The 19221-nt window shown below is 34.6% G+C and overlaps 1 protein-coding gene across 1 annotated transcript in view; it reads left to right on the plus strand.

Moving 5' to 3' along the window:
• The window catches only part of LOC114334086 (uncharacterized), a 66889-nt gene that overhangs the window by 8975 nt on the left and 38693 nt on the right, over positions 1–19221 (plus strand). Inside the window, exon 3 of the mRNA XM_028284101.2 lies at positions 1319–1564. Within this exon, the coding sequence (XP_028139902.2) occupies positions 1319–1564 (246 nt within the window). The remainder of the gene's footprint in view (positions 1–1318; positions 1565–19221) is intronic.

The following is a 19221-nucleotide window of genomic DNA, read 5'->3' on the forward strand; positions in this document are numbered from 1 at the left end:
AAAAACATTGATTTTTTCGATATAAAACTAACACTTTCGATAGCGAATAAATCGAAAACTATTAATTTTATCAAAAAAACGTATAGAACGTGTTTTGCTTATAATGAATGCTTTTACCAACTGTTGTGGTCAAAATATAATAAAAATTTCCACCCTCGAGATGGGGTGGCAACCACCCCCATGGTAAAATCGGCTTTTGTCATGATATAGATTTTGATCCTTGGACTATCCACTACTTATTCTCAAATTTTCAAGTAAATTGATCCATTCTGTAAAAATTGCAAGGTTTTGTCCTTTTGTAAGCTTCATTACTTGGACTATAGTGTAAAAGTACGAAATTCATATACTTTTTTTGGGAATTTCTAAAATAAAAAGTAGTGTACGAATTGTTTTAACAATTTGCATAAGCATTTATTATAAAAAGAAGTACATGTAAAACTATTTTCTTAAGAAAATATTGAATGTTAAACGATTTATGCGCCATCTACTGGCACGAAACATGCACTCTTGATGATAATGGAGAGAATAGGGGGTGGAAAATACACATTCTTATCATCATCAATGCCGGCACAAATCATAATTCAATATTAGACTGTAAGGTGATAGAAGTGCCACTATTGTATTATGTGATTAGTACCAAATATTGGCTGGATTACTGATACTATTCAGTTTGCGTCCAACGCGCGATAGGATGAGGGCACGTTCTTATCATCAACAGCGGCACATTTTAAGTTGGGTCAGTGTTTCAAAAATATTTGTCATTCTTATAATTTTGTTGTTCACAATATTCTATTTAAAATGTTGTATTTTTAAGTGTTTTTTTTTCAAGTTTCCTATTTTATAATCTTATTTCTTTAATAAACTTTTATTTTAATTTTGTAATTTTTGTTGTTACTACAATTTTTCTAATTCCTAGATAGTCTACTTAATTAAAAAAGCTCTTGGTGTAATCGTGGCATAACTCAAACCTTTTTTCACAACTAGCATTTAAATTATGAATTAAAATAAATAAAATTAAAATTATATACACTTTTTTAAATGGCTTTTTAGAGAAGGTATTAACTTAAATATGAAATGAAAACTAAACCCATTTATCTCAAAACATGATTTTTTGAGTTGTGCCGATATTCCATTCATTGCATGTCAAGTATTAATTCTTCTGCTTAATTGATCTCAAATCGTGACCTAAATAATTTTCTAATCGTCCCCTTAACATCCAATAAACAGAAAAAACGAGTTATCAAACGCCTCTTAAAATATCCTTCAGGGAGATGAACCTCCTCACGTCATTGATTAAATTCTCCATTTTGCCTTTCAGACATAAGTAATCGAACTAGAGTTATTCCCGATTTTGTTCAAGTGGAGATGTGCGTGGAAACATGCACTCTTGATGATAATGGAGAGAATAGGGGGTGGAAAGTAGGAAAAACGAAGGGATTTAAATACAGGAAAACATTTGTCTTGATGGAAAAATCACATTTGACGTTGGTTTGCCCTGAATCAACTCTGGATAATAGTGTGGTGTGGAGGAAACGTGGGAAGTCTTTAAAGCCCGGAGATGCAAGTGAGTAGTGTTAAAATTCCATTCACTAGATTACGTTCAATTGAAAGAAAGTAATAGAAATAATTAAAATGTGTCTGCAACGAGATTAATTATACTTTATTTGACAAGTTAAAAGAGGTGGAAAACTAAAATTCGGATTATTGTCCTCTGATGCTTTTTAAGATGTAATTATAAAGCAAAACAGAGTGATGGATTAGTCGACAAGGGAATCTAAAATTGCATTCACGACTTGTCGTTCATCGTGACAATAATCTTTTGAGAACTAGTTCCTTTAAAATCACAAAAGTGAATAAAAATAAACTGAAAGTAAAAATGACTCATATTTGATTACAGCACAGAGCCTCCACTATGTGCTTATTAGGCCGGGCCGAAAATGGGCAAAAAAAAATTTTTTTGCGAAATTTTAAACGGGCTAGTAAAAAAAAGTTGTGTATGATAGTCCTTATACTGTGTGCCAAACATAGGCCTAATTAAATTATCTTTGATCGGGCCCCCGGGGGCCTAAAAAAAATAAATTTTTTTTGCTTTATTTTTTGGGTCGGCTAGTGTCTAAAATATTAAAATCGATGCTACTATCTCGTTAAAAAATTTTCATCATGATCTAAAAAAATTTAACCGGCCCCCAGGACTAAAAATATAAAAGAGGGGTAAACAATGCATATTTATTTATTATTTTTGCGCTGTGAACTGTGCAGCTCTTTGCTTGAATCAATATTCGGCACGAAAGGATTTTACATTACACTATTTTGCACATATTTAACATTATTTCGTATATTCATTTAATCCAGAACTCAACACGATGAGATAGCTGCACGGTGAGTTCCACCCGCCCACCCTCCTTTGCTCAACATTTTTACTTACTCATTTCTTGAATAAATATCGGCTAATTCTTTCTGGCATCAAGTTTAGCTCGAATGTAACCATCTCTAGGTTCTTCATCACACACTTTTATTGACGCATCAGTAATTATCTTCACACACCTCTCCACCGCTTGAGTATAGCAAGGAAAATGGTCAAACTTTTGAGCTTGTTTCACCATGTCCCGCAATTCCTCGTCGGCCAAATTAGAATTATTAGAAGAGGATTTATTAGAAGACGATCTGTTACAGCACTATTCATCCATTCTATGAGATCTATGTAATCTTCTGCATCGAAATTGATTTATGGATTTGGCATACTATGAAAGTGCAATTTTTATACCAGCCTTCCTACATTTTAAAATTTTTCTGACAGCAACCTCTCTAATACGTTGGCCTGAATCTATTAACATACAAGTTTGAAATATTTCCAGAAGCGCAAATTAAGCAGTGTCTTGAATAACTTTATTGATAATAATTGATGAGGCATTATTCGGAAAATCTCTCGAGGCCTGGATTAATTTCCATAGATGTCTGCCACCATATTACATTCTTGGCTGTGTTTTTATCTCAAACGTCATACGAGAATATACTTGTATTGACAAATCATGTATCAGCTATAATCTTTAAGCTTTCACAAGGATCAGTTGTAGCTACATAAACTCTGAGAATGCCAACTTCTCTCTGCAAACTTTGAGAACATATTCCATCTCCAATTATTGCTTTAGATAGTTTGAACAAATACTATTGATCTGAACTTATATTATTTTCATTTACAAGAGGCAGGACAGCTTCTATGGGTTTAAATTTAAAAACAGACATTTTTTCGCAATTGGGAAGAAGGGATCCAATCGGCTCAGAATATGAATAGGGACCGTTTGTGTGGTCATGGTTTGTTTCCGAAGACCATGGTTTAATCTTTTCTTTCATCAAAGTAGAGCCCTTCAATTGAAATAGCTATATGGAGATGGTGGTCCAACTCTGAATCAAATATGAACAAAACCTGCCTTGATCTTTTTTACCCTTCAATTGACTTTTTATTCATTTTAAGTTTAACATTTTATTCTCATGCTGGAGTTGCCGTCTGTATTCTTTAACTCATCTCCGAATTTTATTTAGATCTTCTAAAGCGGCATTTAAAAGCTTAAGTATTTTTTCCCGTCGACTGTATTATCTTTCTTTTGCTTAAGTAGAATATGATAACAAAACCTTTTTTTGATAGCCCCAAACATTTTTTTAACAAAATAAAAGTTCTTTAAAGGCCGGGAGGCCCGGTTAATTACTTTTTAAACCGGCCCAAATTTGGTATAGGATCATATAAATACTAGTTACAACTTTTATCAACTAGCCTTGTACAAGGAAGAGTAAAAAATTTTCTACCCAAGAATAAAATTTTTAAGGGCCAGGGGGCCCGGTTAAATATTTTTTAAACCGGCCCAAATTTGGTATAGGATTATATAAATACTAGTTCCAACTTTTGGCAACTAGCCGTGTAAAAAAATTTAAAAAAGTTTTTTTCGGCCCGGCCTAGTGCTTATACGTATTTCGATTTTCAATAAATCTCGGTTCTCGGTTCACTACACCAAGAAAAACTGTCTTTATGATTCTTCTTGCTCATCCTTGGTTTCCTTTGGTCTCGCCGGAGTGGGGGTACGTAGGGGGCTGCGCCAATATGGAAACTCGTTCGATCCTCTGCGGTTGTACTGCCGAACGCCGGCTGCAGGCATCGTGTATCATTACATGTTAAAAGAGAGAAGTTGTTTCGTGAAAAAATTAAAGAGCGGAAAGGAAATATAGGTAGTTAATTAATTATCTGTCTAAGGTACGACTTTTACAAAATTCGTGCATTCTATTTTCTTATTCTTATTATTACGGTTAGGAGTTTTTAATGTCATGGGCTCCTTTGTTTTAAAGTACCTATATGTAACTAAAAATATTGCTGTATAACTCGTAATTTTTCAAAGGAAAACCTTATTGGTTTCAACTACATCCGTACGGCAATGGTTTATGGCCTTGACGGTAACCCTTAACCTCTATTTGAAGATTTGCTGCCAGTCGCGAACAAATAGACTTTAATAACTTTTTTCTATCAGTGACAATTCGAAAACGATTAAAATAACGATAACATTCTACCGAGTAGATGCGAAATAATGATCCGTTCATGCTATACCCCTATACGGAATATTTCCCCTCATATATCCCTTTCATATTCCCGACCTTCGTTTTCTTGCTGTTTGGGGTATTTTTTTGAACAAAATTTAACATATTTTATAACTAATGGCGTCAATATTCCAATTTCTCCAAATAATGCCAGCCCATTTTTCACCTGTAGTACCCCTCCTGTCTCACGATGGGAAAGCCATTCGATCAGCAGCATTAAAAAGAATCCCGACGGAGCGTGTTAAGGCGCGCTTGGCGAAATAGAAAAATGGAAAAAGATAAATACTGAAGACGAGAATCAACGCAACGTGAAATAATGAAATTTCTCGCAAAATTTGTTATGTATGATCCTTAAGCTAATAGCGAACCCTATATTTATGACCCCTGTCTTCTTCTTTAAGTTCCATCTTCTATCGAAGGTTGGAAATCATCATGGCAATGCGCACCCTGTTGACTGCCACTACTGCATTCGAACCATTCTCGTAAGTTCTTAAGCCAGGATGTTCTTCGTCTTCACATATTTCGCTTTCCTCGGATTTTGCCTTGCATAATAAGTTGTAATAATGAGTATTTTTGCCCTCTCCTCACATGTCACAAGTACTCAAGTTTTCGTCTTTTGATAGTTAGTATTATTTCTGGTTGATTTCCTATCCTTCTAGTTACTTCCGCGTTCGACATTCTTTGAATCCATGATATTCGTAGGATTCTTATGTAACACCAAAATTCAAAGGCGGCCAGCTTATTCAAATGGACTTGTTTCAATGTCCACGCTTCCAAGTCATAAAGAAGAGTAGAGAACACGTAACATCGAAACATCCTTAGGCGTAGTTCAAACCTTATATCCCGACAAGAAAGAACCTTTTTAAGTTCAATGAATGATGCACGTGCTATTTCAATACGTGTCTTAATTTCTTTGGTTTGGTATACATTTGATGTTATCCACGTTCCTAAGTATTTGTAGTTATCCACACTCTCAATTACAGTATCTTCAATAGTTAATTGGGTATTTGCGTGTGCTGATTTAGCTATGGTCATGCATTTAGTTTTCTTTAAATTCATCTTCAATCCGTACTCATGACAGCGTTCTAAGGCGTTGCATTACGTTCTGTAAATCATTGTTGTTATCCGTTATTATTACTGTATCGTCTGCAAAACGTAAGTTGTTCAAAACTTCTCCATTGATAGATATACCTTTTATTGAATCTGAGAGCGTTTTTTGAAATACTGCTTCACTGTAGACATTGAAAAGTAGTGGAGACAGCACGCAACCCTGACGGACTCCTCTTTGTATTTTGATATCTTGGGTGTCCTGGTTGTCAACTCTTACCTTGGCAGTTTGATTCCAATATATATTAGATATAATTTTCATATCACGACTGTCAATATTTTTCTTTTTAATATATCTACAAGCTTTTTATGTTGAACTTTATCCAATGCCTTTTCAAAGTCTACAAAACATAAGTACATATCCTGATTCATGTCCATGCAGCTCTGGGCCAGCACATTCAAGCCGAACAAAGCATCTCGTGTGCTCATACCATTTCTAAAGCCAAATTGTGTGTCACTGATTTTATATTCGAGAGTTTTAACAATTCTGCTGTGTATTATTTTCAAAAATGTTTTAAGTGTGTGACTCATTAAAGATATTGTTCTGTGATCCGAGCAGGTTGTTGCACTTGGCTTTTTGGGAATTGTCGGTAAAATGTCACAGTTCAAAGAAATTTAACATACAGGTACCAAATCGTCCTCTTTTCCATGGAGCTAGTAGTTGATACGATCAGTGCCATGGTCATTTTACTATGTAGTAATCTAACCACGTTGTGTTAAGATTTATATCATTGTATGAATTAAAAAAGGTAATAAAATTTCTACCGCCCACACTGGTGGTGTACCGTCCATACTCTGGATCCGACCGATTTTATCAAAAAGTAAATATTTATTAACTAAGTAGACTTCAAACAGGCATACGACTCATTCAAAAGTAACAAACTCTACAATATATTGGCTGAATTGGCAATACCACACAAGCTAATTAGACTCATTAAAGCCACAATGGATGAAACTCAGGCATGTGTACGAATACAAAACCACCGGACAGACTTTCTCAAAATTTCGCAGGGACTAAAGCAAGATGAGCTGGCCCCAACTTTTTTTAACCTGGCACTGGAGTATGCGGTTAGGCAAATGCAAACTGGACGAGGAAACCTACTGACCAACCGAACGGTTCAACTGGCCGCTTATGCCGATGATATTAATATTATGAGTAGAACATCAACAGGAGCACAGGAAACATACGCAGAGTTAAAAACGCAAACAAAAAGGCTAGGTCTGGAAATTAACACAGAAAAAACAAAAATAATGATACAGACGAGAAGAAATATAGTCCCACAAAACATTATACATGCAGATGACATTGAAACGGTTGGAAAGTTTACATACCTGGGAGCAGAATTGTATGCCGACGGATGAGAAGATCCGATCAGAAGAGAAATACGAAAGAGAATAACGCAGGCAAACAGAGCTTATTTTGCCCTCTCCCATATATATTTCGGTCTAAAAATGTCCACCGAAATACAAAGATGAGAATCTATAAAACCTTAATTCGACCAATAGCATGCTATGGCAGTGAAGCATGGGTCCTGAAAGAAACATCCAAAAACAAACTCGACACATTCGAAAGGAAAGTACTGATGAGAATACCAGGACCTGTGAGGGAAAACGGAATCCTCAGAAGCCGATACAACAACGAGCTTTATCAACTTTATAAGGAAACACCCCTGTCAGACTTCATTAGAATACAAAGATTGCAATGGGCCGGGCATAAGGATGGGAGAGGATAGGCTACCAAAAAGAGCACTGAATGCTAGAATGCAGAGAAAGAGATCGGTTGGAAAGCCAAGAAAGCGCTGGAAAGACACAGTAAACAGCGACGCACAAACCCTTTTAGGAGTCTGTGTATGGAGAAGAGCAGCCACAGACAAGCAAGGGTGGAGGCAAAAAATGAAGGAGGCCAAGGCTCAATTTGGGCTGTAGCGCCGTAGAAGAAGAAGAAATATTAATTAATTTCACAGTAACATGAGAATATGGACTATCGCTCAACATAAGCAAAACAAAATATATCATAATATCAAAGACAACTCAGGGCATTCGTGAGATATATGTAAGAATCAGCCTATTGAAAGAGTAAGAGAATTCAAATACCTATGTAGGTACAACCATTAATGAAAATAATGACGACGCTCAAGAAATACGAATCAGAATCGAACAGGCCAGAAACACATTTACAAGAATGAAGAGGCTTCCCTGCTGTCAAGACTTAAACCTTGAGTAAAATCTACGACTGCTGAGGTGCTACGTGTTATTCGTATGATACTATGAAATGGAAACGTGGACACTAAAAGAAAATTGACGTGAGGAGAATGGAGGTATTCGAGATGTCGATGTACCGAATACTGCTGAAGATCTCATGGGTAGATAGAATAACCAACGTAGAGGCAATGAGACGGATGGATAAGGAAAGAGAAGTAGTTACTTCTAATAATTAACAGAAGAAACTGCAACTGTGTCTACTGTAACTGATTGTCCAGGGGAGAATTGACAGTAAGAGAGGGACAGGCAAGATAAGACACTCGTGGCTCCAAAATCTGCGAAAGTACTTCGGGCACACATCAGTCGAACTATTCAAAAGTGCCGTAAGCAAGATCAGAGTTGCCATGTTAATAGCCAACGTTTGCAACGGACAGGGCACTTAAAGAAGAATAAGAAGAAGAAGAGGAGAAGAAAACTGAGATATATGGGATATGGGATGAGTGGAGATAAATATTTAATCAAAATCAATGGGAAAGTCCCCGTAGCTGGCTGTATACCATAGTTAAAAAACCATACAGAAGTAAAAACTTCTTTTGTATATTGGTATAAAAAGTTTTATTAAAAAACATAAAAGTCCTCCAAAAGGATTTGCAAAACGTTTTCAATCTGAATCAGATCATCCTCAGTGCCTAGAATGAAGTATTTCCACGTTAAAATGAATGCAAAAGGTTAAAATTGTGACTAGGTTAAAGAAAAATGTGACAATACTTACGTTCTGCTTCGTAAAAGAAACTAGCAACTTTTTGAAAAAGGTTACATCGATATTAATGGTTTACATAATAATTAAGTGATATTTGTAGCGACTCCAAGTCTATGTTACAAGATGAAATGTGCTAGGAGTGCTCAAAGGGCAACATGGTTCCCTGCTCGTTAAGAACCAAGTTAAGAACTTGTTAAGAACTTGGTTCTTAACGAGCAGGGAACCATGTTGCCCTTTGAGCACTCCTAGCACATTTCATCTTGTAACATAGACTTGGAGTCGCTGCAAATATCACTTAATTATTATGTAAACCATTAATATCGATGTAACCTTTTTCAAAAAGTTGCTAGTTTCTTTTACGAAGCAGAACGTAAGTATTGCCACATTTTTCTTTAACCTAGTCACAATTTTAACCTTTTGCATTCATTTTAACGTGGAAATACTTCGTTCTAGGCACTGAGGATGATCTGATTCAGATTGAAAACGTTTTGCAAATCCTTTTGGAGGACTTTTATGTTTTTTAATAAAACTTTTTATACCAATATACAAAAGTTTTTACTTCTGTATGGTTTTTTATAAATATTTAATACTCCAGGTCATTATGCAAGGAAAAATCCAGGGAAAAAGATCCATAGGAAGGAGACGTCATGGATGAAGAACCTTATCGAATGGTTTGGATGTAATAACAACGAATTACTTAGAGCCGCGGTCTCAAAACTAAAAATCGCTCTGATCATTGCCAATCTTTGAAGCGGAGACGGCACCTCCAGAGAAAAGATTGGGCGCTCACCATGTTGTCTTTCGTTTTCACTATTTTGTGATGCTGGGCGCTGCTCACGACCTGGCCTATTTATTAAAATTTTAATGTAAACAAGACCCTTCTTTTATTATGACTTATGATGTTCGATTGTTCTAGACTTCTGAAGTAAATTCTTTTACCTTTTTCGAGATGTTGTTGTTTATTTCTAGAACATTGTAATAATGTATAAATCGGCGTTATCGAAATGCCTCCCACTTTTTCAGGTAAATATTTTCATACATGAAATGCCTCCCAGGTACAATCGAAATGCCTCCGTTTCGTTAATCATTTAGGCTGATATTTTGTCTATTTAATCTCTGTATAATGACAGAATGTTGCCAAATTATAATTTAAATAGGTAGTATCTATTTATTTTGATTTTTCTAATTCTTATTGCAGTGTACCTACATAAAATTTGTTTCACATAAATATTTCACAGTACGACATACACATTTCTTTTTAGAAAAGAAAGTTGTTACCCGTCAATCTAATATCCAGCTTTTCTGGGTAATTCCAATTCCGATTCTAATCTCTTCCATATTTATAATTCCATTTTATAATTCTATAAATAGGTACTTTTACCTTAATCTTTTTGTTTGTTTATATTCTCTGGGTATTTTCTGGGTAATTCCAATTGCGATTCTAGTCTCTTCTTAACGATTCCATGAATAGGTACTTTTACCTTAATATTTTTAAATGTTGGCCAAAGATACAGTAAAACGGTGGAGATATACTAAAAAAACCTGCAAAGTATTTTTGTGAAAACACTAGGATGTGAAAATACGATAATTGAATCAATATTAGATCATACATAACCACGAGAAGTTGTCTGCCGAAGTTTACAATAGAAAAGCCGTAAGAAATTCAATAAAAAAAAGCAGCGTGGAAGATCTCAGCGAAAAATCAATGAAGCTCATTTGTAAAGAACTTAAGAAGACAAATATAGATACATTTACTATCAATGATATCAATAGGGTGAGACAAAATTTATATTATGCTAGAACCACAAATTCTTTAATTAAACTTCTCAAAAATATTTCTGAATTTCGTAAAGCTCTCGATTCATCTTCTATTATTACAAATAGAAATGAAAATTTTATAATTAAAAATGACAAAGATAATCATATTGTTATATTAACATGTTTTTCAAATCTTCGTTTTCTTTCGACTGTTTCCAATTGATATGTTGATGTTGACGGAACTTTTGAATACTGTCCTCGTTTTTTCACTCAATTGTTTAGTACACATGGCTTGAAAAATGGACATTATATTCCTCTTGTCTTTTGTCTACTTCAAGATAAAAAGTCATCTTCACATTCTTCATATTATCTCGCTTTTAAATATATCATAGAAGAATGTTTTAAAATTAATTGTACTGTATTCCCTAAAGTAATAACTTCAGACTTTGAAATTTCCATTCATAATGGTATTCGTATGAGATTTCCTGAAGCAGATCTTCATGGATGTCATTTTCATTTGGGTCAGGCATGGTATAGAAAGGTTCAAGCACTGTGATTAGCTCCAGAATACTAGAAAGAAGGTGTTGACTCAACCGAAATTACGCATTTTCTTATTTATATTTTTGGTCTTTCATTCTTACATCCTAAAGGTGGTAGCGATTTTTTTTATATAGATTTGGCAGAAATTAAACCAGTCGATGAAAGAGTCACCCAGTTTTGTGATTATCTTGTTGATAATTACATATCTGAAAATTCGACATTTCCTCCACATCTTTGGGCTGAGCACTCTTCATCCTTACAAAGAACCACAAACCCATGCGAAAGTTTTCATTCCAAGTATAATTCTTCTTTCTACTGCCCTCATCCTAACATTAATAATTTTATTGATGTAATTTTACAATTTCAAATAAATACCTACATTAAAATGAATTCTGTTTCGACACCAAAAAAAAATTGTTGCGGAAAGTACAGCAAAAATAAATTTTCTAAATGAAAAAATTTTAGAATTAAGAGAATGTAAAATAAATAGATTAGAATTTGGCAAAGTAGTATCATATAAATTTAGGAAAAATATTTTGTAATTTTATATTTCTATACACATTTTGTATTATTTTCCAAATAAGTTTTTTTGTTATGTTATTTTTAATAAATCTATAAAATACTTAATATGTTTTTGTATTTTTTGTTAGATTATTAATTATAAAAAATAATGGTTATAATAAAATATATTATATTATAATGGTTATAAAACTATTTATATATATTATTGTGATATTCAAAGATCGGTGTGCTCAAAGCAATTGATTAGATAATTAACTAATTAATTAAATTTAATTTTAATGATGCACTTATGATTTAATCACACTATTTAATGCTCTAATCTCAGGGTTTTATATTCTCGTGCTTCAATATCTCCTTTGCTTTACATATGATAAATAAGGTCAAAGATTAACGGAATAAAACACATATATGGTACAAAAGCATCTATTGAAATAAATTCACCCTCAAAATATCCTCTAAAAATAATATCTCCTATTCTGATTATTGAAATAACCCTACCACTATCTAAAGTACTTATTGAAATTTGCGTGATGAATAATTCTACAAAAAAAATAAAACTGTCTCTCGGATGATGAGTTGTCCAAATTCTTGTCTCTGGTCGCCTACAATTTACTCTTAGCAGCCCCCTATGTAGTCAGCAATCTCGCAACAAATTATTGCAAGCCTATTGTCATTAATGACCCCCTACAGATGCACGTATCTTTCAAAAAACAATGCTAGCCTTTTCTCCTCTCGATAAACTGAATCTATTTCTCGTTCCGGCATGCAACGGTGACTCTTGGAATATAAGTAGAACAATATAACTTACAATGCTTTACGTGATGAGCTTCCGTCAGGACACTTATTTCAACAAACTCACAACTATTCACTTATCTGCCTTACTACTTCAGGAGACTCTTAGAGATCACCACTAGTCGACTTAACGATCATTTAACAACTGACTCTTCTTCCACCCTCTAACATTTCGCTAAACTCCCATTCTTCATACCTAGCCCCTCCTTTTTCCTTCTTCACCAATCCGAGTTCCTCAATTTTATCCCCATCTACCTTTCAGATAACAAACACCAATTTTCCCTACCATTAGAAATTTCCTAAAACTAATTACATGCCAATCGGTTTTTTTTCCTTTCTTAATATCTAAACAAAGATTACATTCATTTAAATTTCTAAATACAATTATTCCCTCGCCGCAAAAGTCCATTTGGGAAACCCGGTCTCATTGTCCAAACACATAACCACTTTCTTATCATACTAACTGTACAAAGAAAATACTTAATCCCTATTTAAATTTTGTTTACCTACGGCCATCCAAAGATAATTGACTTTCATTTCTTCGAAATGAATTTTGGTATATTTTTATTATATGTTTTAACTTTTCTAAAATATTAAGATCGAAACCATATTAATTCAAATTTTACATATCTTAACAACTCCCCGCCATTTGATTTGCCGAAAAAATTCTGTTATTTATTTAAATGACACAAGTTTTTTTTTTAGGATCAAATTATTCCATTATGTTACCAAACTCTACTTATGATACTTATAAATGTCGTGAATGTTAAAAATACCCCGTATCTTGCCTGTCTCTATATGCGCTAATTCATAACTATTTACCCCATTTTCCGTATTGACCCTATATGGACCTTCAAATACCGGCATCAATTTAGCACAAATACCATTTTGTAAATTGGACACCCTCAGTGCCCTCACTAAAACTTTATCCCCTTTCTGGAATGTAACCGGCCTTCTTCTTCGGGTCCTCTCTTGCCTTTGGAGATATTTCTCTCCACTTCGTCTCAATCTTCGTTGAACCACCTCGATCACTTCTTCGTATTGTCTGGGGGCGGTGTCTTCCCACGGTCTCGTAGGCATTGTTCCTTTCATTACATATAAAGGCGTCTCCTTGGTAACCGTATTTGGTGCACAGTTCAAATACGTCTCTATTTCAAACACTTTTCTGTCCCAATGTCGATGATGTTCTTCCGCAGCAATTCTTAGAAATTTTGTGACTTCTTGTATAAAACGCTCTGATGGGTTGCTCTGTGGATGTCGGATGCTTACAAATTTTTTATTTATGCCTCTCTCTCTTAATTCCCCTTTAAAACGGTCATTCCTAAAGTATGTCGCATTGTCCAACAAAATATTGTCTGGTCTTCCCACTGTTTCGATAAAATCGTCTATCTTCCGAAGTATTTCAGCTCCTTTCGTGGTTCTACATGGGTACAGTTTTAAATACTTTGAGAAAACATCCACCATAACTAATATGTGTTTATTCCTCTGTGTTGTTGTTATTAAATCGCTCAACATATCAATGGCGACAATATCCAGTTTCTTCCGAGCTATGACGTTTTTTGTGATGTTTTCGTTTTTGAAATTCTTACTTTTACACTTTTGGCATGTCTCGCAATTTCGAGTCATCTCTTTGGCTATTGTATAGTCCTGTCGACAAATGTAGTTCTCCCTGAACATAAGCCACACCTTCCTGCTTCCAATGTGTCCGTTGTCACAGTGTAATTTTGCTAAAACTTCTTTTGCCATCTGTTCCGTGATTACATATAGTTCTTTACCATCGACCCTCTTAAAATATAAGTTATCTTCTTGTTCGGCCCTTTGCTTTTCTCTTTCATCCAGTTGTTCCTGATTTTCCCTGATCTGAGCCAAAGAAAATAAGCCTGCTTCTTCTCTCATTATGTTCATGCCAACGTGGAGAGTTTTGTGGTCCTCTTTGCGGAATTGTTCATCTCTCGTCAACGCATCAGCCAAGATATTGTCAGTTCCTTTGATATATTTAAATTCAAAATCATACTCTTGAAGTAAAAGAATGCCCCTATGAATTATATTATTTACCAGCCTATTTTTCATTATATGTACCAAAGCTGCATGGTCTGTTTCAACGGTGAATTTTGCCCCTAGTAGGTAAAACCGTAATTTATTTACACAAAATAACACACTGGCGAACTCTAATTCAGTAACGCTGTACTTTCTCTCATATGTTTTGGTTACACGGGAGACAAAACAGATTGGCACCTCTACATCGTCTTGGATCTGTGATAACACCCCTGCGAATTTTGTTATGGAAGCATCGGTCCGGAGAATGAAAGGTTGATCATATCTTGGGTGATGTACTCTTACAGCTGTGGAGAAAGCTCCTTTTAAATTTTTGAAAGCCATTTCTTGTTCCGTTCCCCATTTCCACCTAACATTTTTCTTAAGTAATGCTATCAACGGTATTTCTTTTGTGCTGATGTCTGGTATTAGTTTTTTTAAATAGTTTACCATTCCCAAAAATCCCCGCAATGTTTTTAAATTGGTTGGCCTAGCGTAGTTATTTATAATTCCGATTCTATCTTCTGCAAGACTAATCCCTTTTGTGTCTAATTTGAATCCTAAATACAGTATTTCCTTTTGGAAAAACTGACACTTTTGAATATTTAATTTCAATCCCGCTTGATCCAGTTCTTCTAGCACAGTGTGAATATGTCGTAGATGGCTTGTTATATCTGGTGAGAAAATTAATAAATCATCTATGTAATGTACAACAAATTCTTCATGCCTATTTAAGATTGTGTTCAATGCGCGAACCAAAGCAGCGCATGCACTCTGTAGGCCAAATGGTACCACCCTAAATCGGTATACCACTCCGTCGATCGAAAAAGCGGTATAATTTCGACATTTCTCTGCCAAAGGTATTAACCAAAAACTATGTTTCAAATCGATTTTGGAAAAAATGTGTGACCCTGTGATTCGTCCAAATATGGCTTCGATGTTCAAAGGCGCTTCGTATTGCGCGATTGTGTGTGAATTAATGTTTCTTGCATCTAAACATAATCGCAAATCACCACTCGATTTTTTAACGCATACTATCGGGTTGATATATGGAGAGTCACATCTTTCTATCACCTTGTCTTTGATCATTTTTTCAATTTCCTGTCCGACGCTTTGCCTGTATTTATACGGGATTGGATATGTCTTGGATTTAAAATTTTCTAAGTTTTTAACTTTAAAAGAATTTTCATAATTTTTAGCCACTCGGCTTTCTTCATTAATCAAATCTCCATAACTTTCTAGAATCTTCTCTACTTCCTTTTCCATATTTTCTCCACATTTTAATTTTCTTTCATCCTCATTTTGTTCGCATGTGTTCACTGTCCATAATATTTCTTCATAAAATTCTGGATTCTCGTCCATTATTGCCATTTCTTCTCTGTCCTCATCCTTTATTTCTTCTTCTGTTTTTTTTTATCTTCAATTTCCATTTGGTATCCCGAGCACCATGTTTCTACTGCTTTCATTTCTCTTATGAGAACTTCCTTTTCTTCCTGCTTCCTTTCTGTTTTATCGTCGATTGCCGACAATTCTTCCGTATCTTCGATTTCCTGTCTTTCTCTTGTATCCACCGTGTTTTCCTTCTTTCTTTTTGAACTCTTCTTCTTTTTCTTCCTTCTTTTTTTTTCTGGTTGATTTTTTTCTTGTACTTTCGGTTTTTCCTCTACAGTCATATTGATTTCTTTATGTTTTTCCTGTTCATTTATCTTTTCAACAATTATTTTCCTCTCTATTTCCGTTTCTTCTTCTATGTTGTCTGGTTCTGCTCTGATTTCCAGTTTATTCTCCGAAAAATTTATGGTGATATGTTTTTCACTCAATTCATCAATTCCCGCTATCATATCATGGTTTAAATCTTCGATCACCACACATTGCATAATATAGTATTTGTCTCCCACTCTGATCCGCACTCCCAAACCTTCATTTACTGTCGTCAATTTTTTGTTGTTTGCACCCACTAAAGCAACCCTAGGAATTTTATACACAAATCTGTCCAAATTTAATTCTTTTACTAGTTTCTTATTGATTAACGATATCTCCGATCCAGAATCAATCAAAATTTTAATCGCTTTATGTTTTATAAATGCATCTAAGAATATTAAATTGGAATTAGAACTTTGTCTTTCATTTCCCGCCAACTGTATAAACTCTCTCGGATGACAAAATATACCGGAGAGTTGTTTATGTTTGTTCAGTGGATGCTTTATTGAAAATCCTGTCTGGATTCATTGCATATATCTTCTTCCTCGTTTTCTATTGTTACATGATTCATCTCCCTTCTATTTTGTCGTTGGAAATTCTGATTGTTTCTACCGTCCCTTTGTTCGTTCGTATTCCTAGTCGGAGGATTTTGTGCATCTCTGTTTCTGTTGTGATTTTCATATGTTCTATTTTTTGCGTGATTCCTGTTATCATAATTTTGTTGTCTATTGTAATTTTGGTATTCTCTCGGCCTATCTTCGTTTGTTGATTGGGCATGTCGGTTTCTCTGGTCATAATTTGATTGATACCTTCTTGCCGGTCCATTATATTGTTCATGTTGTCTTCTGTTTCGCATTTCTCTTCGTTTTGCTTCCCTTACTTGAAGGAATTGGCACAAACTATCAATATCTTGATAGTTTCTCAAAATCACGTGGTCCTCCAGCGTTTCTTCGAAATGTCTGCTTATCATTTCTACCAGTTGTTCGGTAGAGTATTTGTAGTCTAGATATTTGGAATTGTTATATATCTGCAAAGCATATCTTTCCTCCGATATTCCCATTTTCTCGTGATATCTTCCATTCGGTAGCTCTTGGTTGATTTCCCTCTGTTTAACTTTCCCCCAGAAATAGTTGAGAAATTTATTTTCGAAATCTGTCCAATTTTCAAACTCATCTTCTTTACTTTCATACCATAACGCTGCTCCTTCTTTCAGATGGTTTCTAATTGTTTCTTTGCAGTCGTCAAAATATCTAATATGTTGCAATTTGGTTCTCAAATTTTTAACAAATGGTACTGGGTGTGTTTTTCTAATATCCCCGCCAAATTGTATTTTCGCGTCGCTTGTACCATGGATAATCATTTCCCTTCTTTCTCCACAATTCTGTTGATTCTTGAGTTCCGCAATTTGTTTTTCGTTTTGCTTAAATTTTTCTTCTATTTCTCGCCTGTCTTCTTGTATTGCATTTTCAAATTTGCTTTCTAACTGTTCTAATTCCATCTTCTGCACATTCTTAATATCCTTCATTTTAGTTTCTATTTCTTCTCGTTGCATCTCCAGTTTCCTTTCTGTTTCTTCTCTAACTTTTTCTAAACAGGCTTTCATTTCATTTTCATATTTTTCCAAACGCTTTTCCAATTTGCCATCATTCTCTGTTTCTTGTGTTCATTCTCTGTTTTCTTGTGTTTCTTCCATGGCTCGTTTTGATTCCTGTTGATTTTATTGCATTGTCCTTTTTGTTTCCTGTTGATTTCTATCCATTTGTTGTGACTGGAGTTGCATCAGTTGCAATAGTTTCTCTATTCCTGTTAATTCCTGTTCTTTTCTCTCCATAATCGTTGTATCTCCTTCATTATCCAATCCTTCTTCAACAATTTTTTCCTCTTCTCTGTTTTCTTGCATTTTGCTTTGCCTCCTTGTGGTCGACATGTTGTTTCTTTTCGTTACTGTTTTCTTTGTCCCCGCCAAATGTGAAATTTTACAACACTCTATAAGTTGCAGAACACGACAAATATTTCTCCCCAAATTTAATAAATTTTCTCCACAAATATCAAATATGCAATCAGTAAATTTCAAAATAAATATCAAATGTACGATTGGTAAAAAAAAATCAAATAATTCAATGGCAGTAAATATCAAATACCTACGATCAATCCATAAATCAAAATTATTTTTACACCTGGAAAAATTGTCAAATTATCTCTGGATCACCTGTAGTTATTCCTTATCTCTTTCCCTACCATCAAATGCAAAGCTGCGATATTTTTAAGCCACCACGTTCTGGGCTCCAGTTATTGTGATATTCAAAGATCGGTGTGCTCAAAGCAATTGATTAGATAATTAACTAATTAATTAAATTTAATTTTAATGATGCACTTATGATTTAATCACACTATTTAATGCTCTAATCTCAGGGTTTTATATTCTCGTGCTTCAATATCTCCTTTGCTTTACATATGATAAATAAGGTCAAAGATTAACGGAATAAAACACATATATGGTACAAAAGCATCTATTGAAATAAATTCACCCTCAAAATATCCTCTAAAAATAATATCTCCTATTCTGATTATTGAAATAACCCTACCACTATCTAAAGTACTTATTGAAATTTGCGTTATGAATAATTCTACAAAAAAAATAAAACTGTCTCTCGGATGATGAGTTGTCCAAATTCTTGTCTCTGGTCGCCTACAATTTACTCTTAGCAGCCCCCTATGTAGTCAGCAATCTCGCAACAAATTATTGCAAGCCTATTGTCATTAATGACCCCCTACAGATGCACGTATCTTTCAAAAAACAATGCTAGCCTTTTCTCCTCTCGATAAACTGAATCTATTTCTCGTTCCGGCATGCAACGGTGACTCTTGGAATATAAGTAGAACAATATAACTTACAATGCTTTACGTGATGAGCTTCCGTCAGGACACTTATTTCAACAAACTCACAACTATTCACTTATCTGCCTTACTACTTCAGGAGACTCTTAGAGATCACCACTAGTCGACTTAACGATCATTTAACAACTGACTCTTCTTCCACCCTCTAACATTTCGCTAAACTCCCATTCTTCATACCTAGCCCCTCCTTTTTCCTTCTTCACCAATCCGAGTTCCTCAATTTTATCCCCATCTACCTTTCAGATAACAAACACCAATTTTCCCTACCATTAGAAATTTCCTAAAACTAATTACATGCCAATCGGTTTTTTTTTCCTTTCTTAATA

Source organism: Diabrotica virgifera, chromosome 9 (genome assembly GCF_917563875.1).
Source record: "Diabrotica virgifera virgifera chromosome 9, PGI_DIABVI_V3a".
NCBI classification, from domain to species: Eukaryota; Metazoa; Arthropoda; class Insecta; order Coleoptera; family Chrysomelidae; genus Diabrotica; species Diabrotica virgifera.